The 15,073-nt window shown below is 56.6% G+C and overlaps 1 protein-coding gene across 10 annotated transcripts in view; it reads right to left on the reverse strand.

The window, feature by feature from the left end:
* ANO1 (anoctamin 1) overlaps positions 1 to 15,073 on the reverse strand; it is a 205,658-nt gene that overhangs the window by 68,969 nt on the left and 121,616 nt on the right. For 6 of the 10 annotated variants that reach the window (XM_032282524.1, XM_032282525.1, XM_032282529.1 and 3 more), the window contains 7 exons: positions 13,193 to 13,291; positions 12,232 to 12,383; positions 10,550 to 10,604; positions 7,943 to 7,994; positions 5,529 to 5,594; positions 4,950 to 5,005; positions 90 to 131 (listed from right to left, as the gene is read on the reverse strand). In XM_032282524.1, the coding sequence (XP_032138415.1) occupies positions 90 to 131; positions 4,950 to 5,005; positions 5,529 to 5,594; positions 7,943 to 7,994; positions 10,550 to 10,604; positions 12,232 to 12,383; positions 13,193 to 13,291 (522 nt within the window). The remainder of the gene's footprint in view (positions 1 to 89; positions 132 to 4,949; positions 5,006 to 5,528; positions 5,595 to 7,942; positions 7,995 to 10,549; positions 10,605 to 12,231; positions 12,384 to 13,192; positions 13,292 to 15,073) is intronic. The other 4 variants (XM_032282528.1, XM_032282532.1, XM_032282526.1 and 1 more) reach the window with 1 other exon arrangement.

A 15,073-nucleotide genomic window follows, 5' to 3' on the forward strand; every position in this document is an offset into this window, starting at 1 on the left:
AACCCACCCAGAACTGCTCCCAGGCCCACCCTCCCCAGAACTGCTCCAGGCTCTGACAGAGCCACCTCCTGTCCGCTCCATCAACTTACTTTTCTGTCATTGAACTCGACGTTTTCGCCCTCATAGTCTCCCTGTTAGAAAACAGGAAAGGGACATTCTTATCATCCCATGGAGCTTCTGAGCCGCCCACCTCCATAATGTCACAAAACATAAGCCCCAGCAACCCTCGCTCATGCAAATTGAGATCATCCCAGGACATTTCACACAGAGCGTGAGGGTTGCCCAGGTGTGCCCCCTGCTCTGATAGAAAGGCCGTGCATGACCCTGCTGGCATCCACCACCGGGACGGCCTGAGCTGCCTCTTCCCTCAACACAGAGGGGAATTGAGGAGAGGATCCACGGTTGGGTCCTTGGAACAAGAAACACAAAGGAAAGGGGGCTTTCGGGGGCAGGAAGAGTCATATCAATCGGGTACACATCTGTGCCACTCTGCTGAGATGGTCCCGGTGTCTTGCCCCCTTTTCACCATGGGGAATCTCAAGAGGGACAGTAAATGACATGGTCACTGTCGTCTAGATCAGTGAGTCCAGTACTCCCATTTTACAGATGGAAACACTGAGGCTCTGAGAAGCAAACTGACATTTCTGAGGACGCACAGCTAAGTTTGGTCAGACCCTGACTTGGATCCAGACTTTCAAACTTGAAGGAAGAGAAAGGTCTAAGGGTGGAAAGCCGGTCTTGGGACACGGTGGCTCTGGACTGCCTGTGGCTGTGTGCACGTTACCCGCGAAAACGCTCGGAAACGATACTGAACTGTCATTCAGGAAGCCCCGGGTAGCTACGTTGGCATAAGTACCCGGGGAGGAGCAGCAAGGGAGCAGCTGTGCTGAGGTTCAGGGCATGGCTGGCCTGGCCTGGCCTGGCCAATGGTTGTTTTGTTTTTTTTTTGAGATGGAGTTTCACTCTGTCTCCCAGGCTGGAGTTCAGGGGTGCAATCTCGGCTCACTGCAACCTCCGCCTCCCAGGTTCAAGTGATTCTCCTGCCTCAGTCTCCCGAGTAGCTGGGACGATAGGTGCCCACCACCACACCCAGCTAAGTTTTGTATTTTTAGTAGAGATGGGGTTTCACCATGTTGGCAAGGCTGGTCTCAAACTCCTGACCTCAGGTGATTCACCCGCCTCAGCCTCCCAAAGTGCTTGGATTACAGGCGTGAGCCACTGTGCCTGGCCTGGCCAATGGGTTTTAAGAATATCCAGGCAGATAAAGCTCTGGGGCTCTTGGGGGCCTGTCCAGTGTCCTCTCCACTCACCAGCAACTTGCATGACCCCTTCTAACCCCCGCCAGGCAGGGACGACTTGACCACACACTCAAGAAAGCAACCCAGTGTGGGTGGTCTTGGAACGAAGACGCTCTGAGAACAGTTTAACCCATTTCCTTTTAAGTCTTCAGAGGGTCCTCACCCACCCAACCGTGACTCCTTTTACTGTTTCCCAGTTTCTTTTCATGGATGGGACAGCCACACGATCCCAGCAGCATGTCATTTATACGGAGGTCCGTATACTGGTGACCTCAGACAGGGAGGGGTCAGCCAGGAAGAAAAGCGGCCAGCATCAACATCAAAGTCCTTTCAGTAAAGGTGACACGCTCTGAGGCCTGGAGACTTCCTCGGGGTCTCTCGAGGAGCACGGGACTCTTACACACACACAGTTCTATCCGGTTGTTATCTGGCTGACAACGGCATTCCCCAGATATTCTTTTTTGGTTTTTTTTTGAGATGGAGTTTTGCTCTGTCGCCCAGGGTAGAGTACAGTGGCACGATCTCAGCTCATTGCAACCTCCGATTCCTGGGTTTAAGAAATTCTCCTGCCTCAGCCTCCCAAATAGCTGGGATTACAGGCATGTACCACCATGCCCAGCTAATTTTTTTTATTTTTAGTAGAGACGGGGTTTCACTATGTTGGCCAGGTTGGTCTCAAACTCCTGACCTCAGATGATCCACCTGCCTTAGCCTCTCAAAATGCTGGGATTACAGGTATAAGCCACCATGCCTGGCCAAACAGATATTTTTAATGAATAAATGGATGCAGTCAGCACAGGCTTGGAACGGGGTAGGGTGTAGGACAGCCTAATGGTGAGGAAGATGGAAGTCAAAATGTGAAGCCAGAACGACAGAGCATGCAGTGAGAGCCTCCCCATGGCCAGCGAGGCCATCTGAGCTTCTCCACCATCAGTGTTCTGGGTAAGGACGGGGGTGCACGCCGCTCAGGCCAGAACCAGTCATCTCCCCCATGCTTAAACATCAGCTTTGGTACTTAGCAGCAGGGGTGCCCTTCAGACATAAGGAAAATTTGTGGCTGTAAAATTCCACGTTCCCTAGGGATACGTGACACCCCCAGCCCGGGGCTTCTGAGCTCCCCTGCTTCCTGACTATGTGCCCCTGAGCAAGTGGCCTGAGCCCCTCCAGCCTGTTTCTCTGTCTTTGAAGTGGGAACAGACACGTATGGCTGCATAAGGCGAGACGAAGATTCTGAAAGAGGAGATTCTCTATGGGATCTTGGAGATGCTTCTTGTGAGGCTGGCTTTCTGACAGTAAACAGATCCAGTTGATGAGGAAATTTTGTGCCAGTCAATTTAAACTGTTGACAGTCAACCCCCAAGACAAATGCAGTCGTGGCGACCAAGAAGAGGGGTACATGTGGCCTCCATGACGGGATGAGGTGGGGGCGCGGCAGGGGGCTGGCGTAGCAGTGGGACGGCTTTTGGCCCCAGCTCCTCCACAGGCGCTATGCGACCTCAGTAGGTGCTTAGATATGTTGATTTCTCCCCTTTCCCTTTTAAGACGTAAAGGGCTGACTCAAAACAGGTGGGAGGCCCAGACACATTTTGGCTTCTGTGCCTCAACCTCTCAGCAGGGATTATCTGCTAAGAGGCCAGTCAGGAACATGGATGTAGCTGGAGGCTGCCTTCTTGGGGTCACGGGCTGTGCCAGGCAGGGCTGTCTTCCCGGCACCCAGCCGGAGCCCGCACAGGGTGAGGCGGAACAGCCGGACCGGCCAGGTCCTCAGGAGGAAAGCCTGACAGAGTGGAGGAGTGGGCCCCTCCAGACTCAGGGCCTCAGGGCAGGAGCCCGGAGCCACTGCCACGACCCTCGGGGCCTAAGCCTGCCCTGGAAAGCTCCTCAGACCTGCTGGTCACTGGCCGAGGCAAGCTGACTCAATCCAATCTGAATTGACACCACATTTATTGAGCACCTACTAAGTGATGAGTGCTGGAGCTTCTTGAGATGACACACATAAGCAAAGGTGGTCAGACGGTGGTGTCTTTGCAGGATAGGGACCGTCTGAGGCCCAGAGAAGAAAGGAAGAAGCCACCAGTCCTGGGGAGGAAGGCTACAGAAAGGCTTGGTGTGGGTGCCTCTGTCCACCTGGGGTGGGGTGGGGCGGGGTCAGGGAAGAGTGCCGTAGCAGAAGGAACAGCATGTGTGGGTGCACGATGGGAGCGAGCGGGGCTGTTCAACCCCAATCCCTGGACCTACAGTGAGGAGGAGGCCTGGACAGAGAGGCGATGAGGTGGCGGGTGGGAGATCGGCCCACACTCTTTCCTTTGGGGTCAACCGTCTGGAGAAGACACCCCTGGACCGACTGCCCTGCACGATGCCTGCACCTTACATTTACCCAGTGTTTCTTCCTCAACAAGAAAGGAATTAGGCCAGGCGTGGTGGCTCACACCTGTAATCCCAGCACTTTGGGAGGCCGAGGCGGGCCTATCACCTGAGGTCAGGAGTTCAAGACCAGCCTGGCCAACATGGAGAAACCCCGTCTCTACTAACGATACAAAACATTAGCTGGACGTGGTGGCAGGTGCCTGTAGTCCCAGCTGAGGCTGGAGAATTGCTTGAACCCAGGAGTTGGAGGTTGCAGTGAGTCGTGATCACGCCACTGCCCTCCAGCCTGTGTGACAGAGTGAGACTCTAAAAAATAATAAAAATACAAAAATTAGCTGGGCGTGGTAGTGGGCATCTGTAACCCCAGCTCCTTGGGAGACTGAGGCAGAAGAATTGCTTGAACCCAGGAGGTGGAGGTTGCAGTGAGCTGAGATCGAGCCATTGCACTCCAGCCTGGGCGACAGAGTGGCTAGACTCTATTTCAAAAATAAAAATAAAAAATAAAAAAAAAGAAGAGGAGAATTAGGGCAAGTCGTGTTTCTTCCTGACCCACAGATGGGGACACTGAGGCTCAGTAAGACAAGACCTCCACCACTCGAGGCCGAGGTGCGGGTTTAAGTGGCCGGGACTACAATCTGGGTCCCCTTATTCCCAGGCCTGTCCCTTCTCTCCTGCTTCTTGGCCCCCGGCCTTTGCACATTTGCAAAGTTTCAGAGCTCCTCTGTCTGGGATTCCCACACTGCGCCAGCCCGGAGGCCCATTCCCAGCGCCCTGCTGAACTTGAGTGCCTGTTTCCATAGGGACAAGAAGAAGACAGTCCTCTCTCCCTCTCCACCCCAAGCCAGCCACGGACGCAGACTATATTTGTCAACGGGAGACCGGTGGGATCCGGAGATTCAGCTCAGGAAGCTGGCCACTGCTTTGCAGAAATAGACACATACAGATCCCCGGTCATTCTGCCAGGGCCCCGGGCCAGCGGGGGTCAAGGAGGCCGAGCTGGGAGGACACTGTGTGGACTCGCTGGGCTGGCGGCGAGGTTCAGAGAAAGCTGCCAGCCGTGCCCCCGTGTCGGTGGGATTGTTCTGCAAGAAAAGATGGCCCTGTGTGTGACTTTTCGTTCCTCGCACGGGGAACAGGGAAGGCCTGTGTACGGTTGACATTTACCGTGAGAGCCAAGCAGGAAACTGTGACCACAGGGTAATTACAGCTCCCCGGGGGGTGTGGCCCGGCAGGATTTGGGGAGTCAAATGACGCAGAGATACACCGTGTGTCAAGGTTACTCACATCGTGCAGTGGGTATGCGGCCGCGTACACACCATTGGCCAGCAGGCTCGTGATGCCTTAAAAACAGAGGCAGAGAGAAGGTTATGGGGCAGGCGGGTCTCCGCTTCACATTTTAAAGTCACAGTGGTCACGGGGCCGTCTCAGCCACCAAGAGCTTCTCAAAGGGAAATGAACCTGGCCACACAGAGCCCGGACACCTTTCTGGGGTTTCCTCCCCAGGAATGACAGGGCACAGCTGGGTTATTGATCTATCGGCTAGGAGATGACGAAACACATGCTCGATTGGCAGAATTAGGAAGACACAGAGAAAGCCCCGAGAGGCGGCTCCGTCTCAGAGGCAGGCGGTGCGAGCGGACCAGACCGTGGCCTCACTCTGTCGCCCCCAAGCCTCCGATTCACCGGCTCCCCCCACCTGTCCAGGGCAAGCCTGCAGATGGGGAAGGTGGATTGTAAGTGGTTAGAGAAGCTGAATCATGAGGAAATATACGGATGGAAAAATTGATGGTGTCAGAAAACACACATACAATTTGGAATTAGATTTTAGGTTGATTGGGAAAGCCGGAGGAGGCCCACACTTACCATACTTCCCACATTTCCGCCTTTTACTTAGAAGGGCGGAGTCCTTCTTTCTTCCCTCGCCTTGCCCTGTTTATACATTGGCTATTAGTGACATGCAGGGCCGGAGAGGATCAAAGCCACATTTGGGGCAGCAGGCGCGGTGGCCAGCGATTCCGGCGGACTCATGGCCGTCCAGTGCTCCCAGAAGCAGTGGAATGCCGGTGAGGCCCCTTTTCAGGAGACCCCCAGGGCCTGTACTGGGCGCACTATTAAAACACCACACCTGCGTATCCTAACAGGTGCGCATGCAGGTGCCCCTCCCGGAGACTGTGAGAGAGGGCGGGACAGCCAGGGCCAAGTGTGGGGAAGGGGCTCCTGGAAATCTGATCTTGCTCCAACACATCACGGGGGCCCAGCATGGCGGGGGCGTTTCCATGGGACCCTTTGCTGCTCACAGAACCCTCTGCCTGGCTGAAGAGGCCCCCTCTTGAGTAAGAGCATCAGGTTTTCACAGCATCCTGGGCAACCCACCCTCTGAGACGCCAACTGATAGTGGTGGGAAAATGACTCCAGAAATCCCCTTGAAAATGAGCCATCTCTGCGGTCAGTGACCTGGAATAATCAGGGGACCTGAAGGATACTCAGAGGAAGGGGCTTCAGCCACACATGTGAGTGAAAAGTTTGTCTGCAATACAAAGTGGACCTGGGGCCTGACCAGGCTGGCCAGCCTCCTTCCTGCTGCTGGGACGCTCCAAACCTGGTGCTGCCTGCCGCAGGGCCTTTGCACGTGCCGCTCCCTCTATCTGGAAGGCCTTCCCTCAGCACAGTTCCTAAATCCCCCAGCCAGCCCCACCCTGCTCATCCTGTAAGACTAAGGGACACAGCCTGGGGGGTGATGGGAATCCTCCCTACTTGAGGATGAATTTAGAGGCGGTGGACTCTCAGACAAGGTGCCACGGTGAAGCAGGGCTGGAGAGAAGGACCTGCATCTATCTGCCCCGTTGCCAGGTGCAGGGGACCAGCCCTGCCACAAAACTGGTGGGAACACGGAGACCCTGTGTCCCCAAGGGCCTGAGAGTCAGCCCGGGCTGTGCAGCCCAGGGAACCCTGGAATTTTACTGCAAGCACAAACGTTTCTACTGGAAGGAACGCTGCAGGGACCCAGGGGGGAAACCGAGGTCCCAGACCCAGCCTGGGACCAGAACTATGCCTCCTCCTAACCTCTAGTGACCTTTCCAAGGCTTTGCCCTGGCAGCGGTGACCTAGAGGAGCAATTTCAAAAACCCAAACTCCCGACGTCACCTTCCTTTCTGCCTGAGCTAGACGCAGTCGTGTGGAGCAGGGCTTGGTCACTCGAGAGGGTCTCAGTCCTCTGGACCCCGGATGGGACTCCTCCACACTGCCGTTGACTTAGGACATGGACTTAGAGATTTTGGGCCTGCCAGGGTATCCCTGTGAGTGACCACGGGCCACATGATCGGGGGCCAAGCAGCCACCAGAGGTGGTCGAGGGTTCATTTTCTGTCTCCTGGGCCTGACCCTGGGAATTCAAGTCCCGAGCCCTTGGCTCCCACTGCTCTCCATTTTACTTCCCACGGCATTCCTTCCACCACGGGAAGCCAAGACAGCAAGATGGTCCCTCTCGTATGCACAGACTCCACCTCTCACCAGCCCTGCTGTGTTCCCCGGGAGCCCTGGCCTCGTCATTTTAGAGGCTTCTACAGAGTGCTGGATGCTACCCTCTAGCACGGCTCTCAGCAGGGGATAAAGCAGCTCAAGGACGAGGGGAGGAAAGGCTGGAAAAGGCTCTGCAGTATTTTGGCTTTCACAAACTGCCTGCAGCTGTGGGCAAGGGATCCACTGTGGGGGATGGTTCCCAGCTACACAATTTAACTGGGAAGATTTTGTATCTATGGCTTAAGGGGTTCTGGAAACGGGTAGCCAGGGAGTCTGGTCAGGACGGTTTTGTGGCAGCTTCAGGAATTAGGCTGTCTGTGCCTGGTGGGGCCTGGTAGGGGAACTGCTTTCAGTGAGCCCTGGTGTGCCTTTAAGGGTCCAGAACAGGCACGGTGATCCCCATCCCAAACCCTGATTATTTCCCACTGGACTGTGAGGGTCAAAAGAGGGCCCAGAACCCTTGGTCACCCCTAGCGCTGGTCTGTTTCCAGCCTGGATTTACCACCTCTGCCGGGAGAGCCTGTCCACACGCTCACAAACGGCCAAAGCGAAGGCTACCTTTGTACTGAAAAGTGCTGGGCCATAAAACTGCACTCTAGGCTCCCAACCCAGCCCTCCAGCCTGAAACTGTCACAGAGGCTTAAATCAAAACCCTCCTCAACACCCCAAGCCGGCTGCCCAACCTCCCACAGAGACGGCTCGGAGTGAGATTCCCGCTTGGAAAGCAACGCTGATCTCAAGCCCCAAACACGTGCTTACCCATGCTGTACTTGGCTTTGGTACACGTCGTCCTCTTCAAGATCTCGTAGACCTGTTGCAGAGACAAGACGGAGGGTGAGCAGTTGCTTCAGGCACGTCCCTCCAGCAGAAACGGTCCGTCTGCTGTGGCTGCAGCAGACCTGGTTACCTGTGACGCCCTCCTTGAGCTATTTTCCAAGGAAGGACAGTGGCCTTTATTCAGGGACTGTGGGCCCAGCTTGGGACTCTCAACAATGTCAGAGGCCTGAGGTCCTCAGGGAGAAATAGCTGCACCTGCAGGCGCCATCTTTCACCTCCCAACGTGGGAGTCATGGCTGCTGGCCCCAGCAAAGCAATGCAGGGACCTCCTGGGCCTAGTGCTGGTGTCCCATGTCACAGCTGGGCCCCGTCCCCGGCCCGGTGGGTTGACAGTCCCCTAGTGCTGAGACATGAGTTCGAACAGCACCGCTTGGGGGCACAATCCTGAATGTTCTAGGACCCTGGGGGATCGGCGGGGGGTCAGGCCTTGGGTTCCATTCCCCACGGTGGTGGCAGGAGATGGCCGCCATCAGGCTCTGGGTTCCTGGTGTCTGGGCCGAGCCCTGCTGCAGGGATCCCACCCCGGGTGCGTGCCTCTTGGCTAGTGAAATGTCTCCTTTGGTGGCCTCGGCAGCTCTGGCTCACGAGTCTGTCTGCCTGGACCCGGGCACCGGCTCTGCCCTTTGCAGCTGTGCGATTCTGGACCAGTGACATCGCCACCCCCTGCCTCAGCTTTTCTATGTGTAAAGTGTGGTGAGAACAACTGGTCCTGCTGCACAGATGTGCATTTCAGAGCACACAGATCCTGCCTCGTCTCTCGGGCAAGGCCAGCGTCCTTCCAGTGCCCCCAAGCCCCGGAGGTCCGAGCTCTTCCCCTTCACCTCCGTGGGACCCGCCCGTCCAAAACCCCGGCTGCCTCTCTCACTTTCCAAACCCACTCCCGCAGCCGCAGGGCCTCTGCCCTGGTTGGTCCTTCTCCCAGAAACATGTCCCCTTTAGATCAGAATAGCTTCAGGGTCCCTTTAGCACCCCGGCCCTAAAGCCACCACCCTCCCGGTGGCTCTGTCTTCTAGCTTGGCTTGCCCCTCCCCACCTGCCAGATTAGAAATGCGCTCAGCGCCTCTTTCCTCACACCAGGCTTGGGCACACAGCAGGTGCTCAACACATCCCTGCTGAATGAAGGAAGGAATCACCCACTCAGCTGCTCTCAGTGGCTCCCTCCCCATCATCCTTCAGATCTCATCGGTCCTGACCTTGCTGATTCTCCTGTAACCACCTCCTCCCTTCCACGCACAGCTGTGACTCCCATTCACGACCACTGCCATGGCATCTCCTCCACCAGTCATCTGGCCTCCCGCAGCTGGCCTCTGGCAGTGATCCTTCTAGAACAAATCTGAGCACACCCTCAACTGTACTCCACAACCTTCTATGGCTCCCCAGTGCCTACAGGCCGAAGGTCTAAGATCCACAACAAGCACAGTGTGCCCATCACTATTAAGCCCTGCTGGTCTCCGTCTCCCACCCACTTGTACACTGGGCCACCCCAGTGCCAGGACAGAGTGAACGGTGTGGAGGAGAGGAGTGGGGAAGGGCTGTCACTCCTCCACACCTTTGCTTAGAACCTCAGCCAACCCTGCATGCTGTTGGATTTTGAGGCCTGACTAACCAAGGCCAACACTATGAACTGTCAGTTTCTTTGGAGCACGTTGGCCGTTTAGGAACTGGCCTCCGGGGTCTCTGGGAGAAACTGCCCTTCCTCCCCACCCCAGATCTGCCTGTCCCAGCAGTGGCTCAGAACCCCCCGTGCTGATGTGACCTGCACCGCCCTGCTGCTGGCTGCCTGCCAGTCTCAGGTGGTGGCCATGAAGAGCAGTCGTCTGGACAAGGTCACCCCGGCTGCCTCCTCCCAGCCCTCCGTCTCTGCCTGGCCAGGCTGGGCTTTCTGGGCAGGGAGGAGAGAACACGGCAGCAGTTTGGCTGCCAGGTTCATTTCTTGTTTCGATAGAAGTTGGGTCCTGAGCCAGGCACAGCCCCAGCTTGGCTGGTGGACAGGTTGGCGGCCGATGGATAAACACAAAGGCAGTGCCTTGGGTAGGGCAGGGTGGCCCGGTCAGAATGCGAACCTCGGTTGGCTCCTCTGGAAAAGGCCTGGGAAGAGACCCTAACGCACGTGCCTTCGCCTCCCCCACCCGCCTCCTGCACCCACCTCCCTGCTCCAAAAGCCCCCAGTTGTGGCCTCATGGTCAGGCCCACACAACCCCACCACGAGGAGGCTCTGAGGCTCTGAGGCATGGGCTAGGAGCTGCACAGACTCGGGAACACCGACCTCTGAAATCACTCCGGGGGGCTGGCGTCCCTCCTGCTTTCCCGAGCTCCGAGCTTCCTCCCTTCCTCCGAGCTGCCCCAGCCTGGGGCACGGCCGTCCCCTGGGCCCCTCGCTGCCCTCTCCCTTTCATTATTCTAATTATTTCTGTCACAGACAATTAGAGCCAGCTTCCACCCGGAGGAGTTTCACCAAAACGAAATTATCATCTGCTTCCCCAGGGCCACCTTGCCGGTGAGCTGTTTCCAGGCGCCTGTGATACTTACAATCGTGCTCCGGGTTTTGCTGTCGAAAAAGGAATCCTTATCAGACAGGTCAAATCTGTGGAAATACGGGAAGGAAATAAGATACGGTTCAGTTCTCTGGGTTTCAAGGCCCTGGGAAACCACACTGTCCCCATTAGCGGTGACCCTGAAATGGACGGAACTCTGTTCGCACACCAGGTATGACCCGTCCATCCCTGGGCCTTTGGGATGCTCTGTTTTACTGCCTCTGCACCTGGGTGAGGCCTGAGACCCACACAGGTGGGAAGTGACCTGAGAGGCAAGTATGGTCAGACCCCCCCAATCCCCATCCCCCATCCCCCACACCCCCCCAGGCCCCCGGAAGATCCCGGCTTCCTTTTGATGACATCTTCAGCAGGCAGTTTTTAAAGCCTCTGCTTCAACAAGGTGGGGGACAAGGGCAGTACCACTGCCACCATCAGACAGTTCCAACCTTGAAAACAATCTCCCTGGACTTCTAATGGTTTGGGTCCCGATGGGCCGCACAGGATTGCCTGAGGCTTCCTGAGGGTGGAGGGGCATCTTGAACACACTCCCTGCTCTCCAAGGCACTTGGGGGAGAGCTGGGGAGGGCAGCTGGGCAGCTTCCATCTCCATGGGGCCTGGAGGTGAGCCCAGCCCTGGCCAGGCAGCGGGGCTGATGGAGGCGTCTCAGCGCAGAGATGCGGGAGGTGGGCAGGGGTCCTGGAAGGAGGGCAGTTTCCTCTAGTGCCCCGAGCCCCCGTTCTAGAGCTGGAGGAGAGGGCTGGGCTTGGGGGTGCTTCCTTCTCTCTGGGGTAATGCCCTGTCCCCTCCAGGAATGAGGACCTGGTAAATGCATCCACTGACGCTCATGGCTCCACCCCTCCTACATTAACAAGCAAGGACCCCTGTGGGCTGGGGCACCTGTTCGTCCTCCCTGTCCATTCTTCCAGGCCCACGACCCCGTGAGGACCACTGTCCAGGAGCCCTCCTGCCCCCTCGGGCTTTCATCCAAAGTCCCTCTGGGTTCCCATGGCTCAAGCTTTCTGTTCCCGCCTCTGCCCACGCTCCGGCTCTGCCAGTGAGGCCAGCAGAGGCCTTGCAGTCACTGCTGACCCAGGTGGCTACGCCCTACCGCCCCTCGGGAGCGGGGGAGGAGGGAAGGTTCCAGAATAGGCGTGGCCCTGCCAGGCAAGCCAGCTGGCGGTGAGTCCCTGGGGCCTCAGGCCTCCCGCCTGGGGATGCTTTTTAATTTCTGCCGCAAGGAGTGAGACTTCCTCGGGCTCAAGGCTGCCTGGGTTGCAGGAGGCCTGGGTAACCAGACCCAGGTGGGGGAGGGGTAATGGGGGAGGGGGAGGGGCGGTGGGAGAGGGGGAGGGGCGGCGGGAGAGGGGGAGGGGTGGCGGGGGTGGTTGGGGGCTGTGGGAGGCATGTCCAGACCAGTGCTTTGGGGTCCTCGCTCAGGCTGAAGAAGTTTTTCCTGTGTCACCAAGCAGGACAAGATGCTGTGGCCCCCTCACTCCTCAGATAACAGAGACCTTGGGAATCATTTCCACGGCCTCTTCTAGGTTCGGCAAGCACAGGGCTCTTACAAGAATACGCTCTTCTTTGGGGGACAGAGAATCAACCCACATTTCTCATGCTAGAGAGTTAAATCCCCACACACAGGACCCTTTGGGGAGCAGGATGGGGTCCCCACTTACAGATGCTGCTTCTCTCGGGAGAAAGGATAGGAGAGTCTCTTCATGGTCTGGGGTCTGTGGTCAGCCACTTTGGGCTGGATGGGGTCTGTGATTTTCTGGAGCACAGAGTTGATTTTTTTCAGGAGGCCACGGGTCTCATTAATGTGGTACATCTGCAGATAAGACAAGGGACGGGGAGATGTGTCACCCTGCTGGACCACGATCCGTGTCTGTCCTCAGGCGGTCAGAGAACGATGCCACCCTGTGCAATGGCACGTCCTGTGGGCAGAGTGCCTGGGTGGGCCAGAATGTCCCCCAGCCCCCTGTCCACGCCGTGAAAGCCCGGGGTTTCAGGAGTACCCAGCCAAAAGCACAATTATAATGCATTCCAGAGAACTTCCCCCTACACTTTACTTTTGCTTCACAAGAGGTAATCCAAGTGCTCTCTGAGGACGAGAGAAACCGAAGGCTGATTTACCGCCTAGCACGGCTTCACCCTTCCGCCCCCAAAGTAAATACTGACTCCACGCTAAGCTTCTGGGAATACACTGTCAAACTGCCTTTTAGATATAAAGTTTTCACGGATTAAAAAGAAAAATCCCAGTAAGCCAGAAAATGTAATTAAAACGAGTCTGATAAACTGACACCACAATCACAAAAGCACCAGGACCCCACGAGTAATTGTGTTTGCAGTTAATGGTAAATTCCCAGGGGGCGGAGAGGCGGGCTCCTCCGCCTGCACCGTCTCTTGTTGGGGCTTGCTCTGCGGTCCCTAAAGACCCCCTGGGGCTGGGTCACATTCACCACGGTCAGAACCCCGGAGCCTGGGGGCCTTGTCACATCAAGCCTCTTTGTCCCCCCAGAGGTAGCCTTGAAGCCCGCTGGGCTTTTTAATAAAACTCAGGGCCTCCAGGTAGGTATGCTTCCTGTGACCCAGGCAGGCCTTGACAATGCATTTCGGAGCAGAACCACCAACGCCTACCTTCTTCGTCGGCATCTTCAGTTTCAGAAACTCCGCCTCTCTGCACAGCACATTCCAGGGGGCGTGGATCTTCACAAACCCAACTCCATGGATTTTAGTCTAGGTAGAGAAGGAAAGTTCTGGGTCAGGGTGGGTGGGTCTGTGTGCAAAGCCCCCTTGATCTTCACATGTGACTGCAGTTTACTGAGCAGGTGCTGTGCACGGCTGTTTTCACTGCGGTCTCATTCCGTGTTGACGACACTTCGAGGCGGTGCTAGAATACCTTTTTTGCAGAAGGTGGGAGGGAGTGCAGGGGGTTACAGGGGCTTCCCCAGGTCACGCGGGAACCTTTAAGAGTCAGGAGGGTCTAAAGGAGGGTCCCCAGGGGTACAGACTCCAAAGCCCCGGGGAAGTTCTCAGGAGGGTTTAGCCGAGGGCCCCAAAGCAGCCCAGACCACAAAAGAAAATCTTTCAGGATGCAGAGCCCAGGTCCCCTGGCCTCCACAGGGACCTGTGAGTCCCTGAGCAGTGCTGAAGAGGGTCCCCTTCTGGGTGTCTTCCCGCTGTGCATCAGGGCCACACCTCTGCCTGCTCTGGGTCCACTCCCCGGGGTCCCTTGTATCTGCACTGACTTTATCCTAAAGAGAATGGGCAGCCTGGTGCAGGGGCTCGAAGACGGGCCCGAGTTCAACTCCAGCTCCCTCCTGAAACGGCTGCAAGCTTGGCCAAGTCACCTCTCTCTGGTCCTGAATGACAACAGTGAGTAGCAGAGAGTCACTGATCGCTGGCTGCCGAGGATGCAGCATGAGCTAGGGGCTTCATGGGAGCCCACTCCATCAACCTTCATGGCAGCGTGATGAGAAAGGCCCCCGTCACAGATGGGAACACTGAGGCTGGGGGAGAGGAAGTCGCCACAGCCTACAGTCCTGCTGCCAGCAGAGTGGAGCTGTGTTCAAACACAGGCAGTGTTGCCCGGACTCCCCAGTTTTTTTTTTTTTTGAGACGGAGTTTCGCTCTTGTTCCTCAGGCTGGAGCGCAGTGGCGTGATCTAAGCTCACCGCAACCTTTACCTCCCGGGCTCAAGTGATTCTCCTGCTTCAGCCTCCTAAGTAGCTGGGATTACAGGCATGTGCCACTATGCCTGGCTAATTTTTGTATTTTTGGTAGAGATGGGGGTTCTCCGTGTTGGCCAGGCTGGTCTTAAACTCCTGACCTCAGGTGATCCACCTGCCTCGGCCTCCCAAAGTGCTGGGATTACAGGCGTGAGCCACCGTGCCCGGCCTCCCACTCTTAATTGGAGATCAGACGCAAGGTGCCCCCAACGTCTCCAACTTTCCCTCTCCCCTCTGGATGCCATGTTTAAGAGAGTCCCTTTACCAAATGAGCAGCATCTATGCAGCCACAACGTATTTACCATCAAAGACACATGTCACATCGATCGGCCTGTCACTCTAAGACCACCCCACTGCCCAGGGTGCTGATGTAACAAGAAGCAAAACAGCGCTGTGCCTCCCTGAGCCAGAGCTGCCTATGGGCAGTGGGGGCCTCCATCCCCCATGGTTTGGGGGTCAGGCTTCAGCTTCTGGACTGAGATCCCATCTGCCTCTCCTTTCCACAATTCTGAGACTTAAAGGAATGGACAGGAAGTCTTGGCAAAAAGGGATGACCTGGCCGGGCGCGGTGGCTCAAGCCTGTAATCCCAGCACTTTGGGAGGCCGAGGCAGGTGGATCACGAGGTCAAGAGATCGAGACCATCCTGGTCAACATGGTGAAACCCCGTCTCTACTAAAAATACAAAAACATTAGCTGGGCATGGTGGTGCGTGCCTGTAATCCCAGCTACTCAGGAGGCTGAGGCAGGAGAATTGCCTGAACCTAGGAGGCGGAGGTTGCGGTGAGCCGA

The sequence above is a fragment of the Sapajus apella genome, unplaced genomic scaffold (assembly GCF_009761245.1).
Source record: "Sapajus apella isolate SASKATOON/1434 unplaced genomic scaffold, GSC_monkey_1.0 scaffold14, whole genome shotgun sequence".
NCBI lineage: Eukaryota > Metazoa > Chordata > Mammalia > Primates > Cebidae > Sapajus > Sapajus apella.